At 29.4% G+C, this 1,937-nt stretch overlaps 1 protein-coding gene across 1 annotated transcript; it reads left to right on the forward strand.

Annotated features, from left to right (window-relative positions):
* Positions 1-244: 244 nt before the first annotated feature.
* Positions 245-1,108, forward strand: LOC106753537 (MLP-like protein 28). The gene is made up of 2 exons (XM_014635355.2): positions 245-492; positions 585-1,108. Exons 1-2 carry the CDS (start codon positions 306-308, stop codon positions 848-850), a joined length of 453 nt encoding a protein of 150 aa, XP_014490841.1. The 5' UTR covers positions 245-305; the 3' UTR covers positions 851-1,108.
* Positions 1,109-1,937: the final 829 nt, after the last annotated feature.

Consider the following 1,937-nt stretch of genomic DNA (forward strand, 5'->3'; position numbering starts at 1 on the left):
AACGTATCACTGAAACAAATAGAATTGTTTTGAGCGGGAAACATTATACACACAAGAAGATAATAATTGGTATAATATAAATAAAATAATAACAATAATAGATATATGGTATTAGATAGATTTGTTTTCCGAGAAAATCTGATTAGGTATTTTGTTTATGGTAGGGTATCGAAATGGACCCCAAAATTTAATTAATTATTTGATTATTATGGGCAGGTAAGTGTTGTTGCTATATAAGAGAGGATATGGGGTGGCAATATAATGCATCATATCTCATATAGTTCTGTGCTTCTTTGTTGATAATCATGTCTCTTGATGGTAGAATCAGCATTGAAATAGGGGTTCATGCAACTGCTGCAAAGTGGTACAACATCTTTGCAACGCAACTCCATGAGGTTCAAAACCTTACTGATAGAATTCACCAAGCCAAGCTGCATCATGGTCAAGACTGGCACCACAATGAGGCCATTAAACACTGGACTTATATCATAGGTAATAAATTTTATCTGTTTTGTTACCTTATTTTTAAAAAGTAAAATAATTTATAAATATGATTTTACCTTGTTTTGGTTGAAAAAGAACAGATGGTAAGGTTAACACGTGTCAGGAGAGTGTGGAGTACGATGAAGCAAAGAAAATAATCACCTTCAAGCTCTTCGGTGGAGACGTGGCGAAACAGTTCAAGTTCCTCAACCTTGTATTTGAAACAAGTGATAAGGAGAATGGTGGTGCTAATATCAAATGGACTGTTGAATATGAGAGGCTTAGTGAACAAGTTCATCCTCCATATGGCTACATTGAGTACCTCTACAAATGCACTGTGGATTTTGATGCTCACCTCAAGGCATAGCTCCAGAATGTTATGCATAAAATTAAAAAAGAAAAAAAAAAAAAGAAATAATGACCTTGGCCTTAGGTTGAGTGCTTATCTGAATAATAATAATAATAATAATAATAATAATATATTTGTGTGAAGTTTGAGGAGAAGGATATGGTTATTTAGATCCTTCCTTTGGGTGGAATAAACTTGTCAATGTGTTGCATTATTATGCCTAAAACTGTTCAGTGTGATGCATATGAATATTAAGGAGTACTTATGATTTGTGTAGAATCTTTCATGTTTTGTGCTTTTCTATTTATTGAATTAGGTGATTTTGTAAGAATCTTTATAAGATGAAAATTTCAATAATTTTTTTTTTTATAAACAAAGAATCAATCAGTCGTCGTGACTAAAAGTACTAAACAATGCAATCTCACATCATCACGTATCATTGTAAAGTACCAACATTTTATTGCCATTATAATGATGCACATTGTTCCTACTTACCCACTTGTTGCATTGATTAATCGATATTTTACAAGTGAAAAATAAACTATAATTACACACTTTTTATATAACTCAAATTTCATTTAATATGTTTATTTATTATTTATTGACTCTTCAACATAGTACTGGGATTTCTCCAATGTTTACTATCTTTGTTAGCTAATTTATTTATAGAAAAAATAACATTAAAAATTTGTAACAAAAAAAGAAAACTCTATCCAAATCTCTAGAATAAATTATCCTTCTTCTTACATGTTTCTCTCCATTGCGTAATATTTGAATATAATTTGATGAAAAAAATATTTAGAATATTTATCTTTCGAAAACTTTATATTATAATGATTTTAGTAGGATCATTTTCTACTAATATTAAGCTTCATATTAGTGAATAACAGTACAAAAAGTTTTGAATTTTTATATTTAACCTTTTACTCGATATGACACATTGTCGTATTGAAAAGAAAAAAGTGTGAAACTACCTCCTTCTTTTACTTGAATTCCGTAGAGTGAGACATATGTACAATACATAAAACATGAGAATAAATTAATAAATATTGAGTAATATATTAGCCGAACTATTAAAACAATGTTCAAGAAAAATACAAGAGTC

The sequence above is a fragment of the Vigna radiata genome, unplaced genomic scaffold (genome assembly GCF_000741045.1).
Source record: "Vigna radiata var. radiata cultivar VC1973A unplaced genomic scaffold, Vradiata_ver6 scaffold_137, whole genome shotgun sequence".
NCBI classification, from domain to species: domain Eukaryota; kingdom Viridiplantae; phylum Streptophyta; class Magnoliopsida; order Fabales; family Fabaceae; genus Vigna; species Vigna radiata.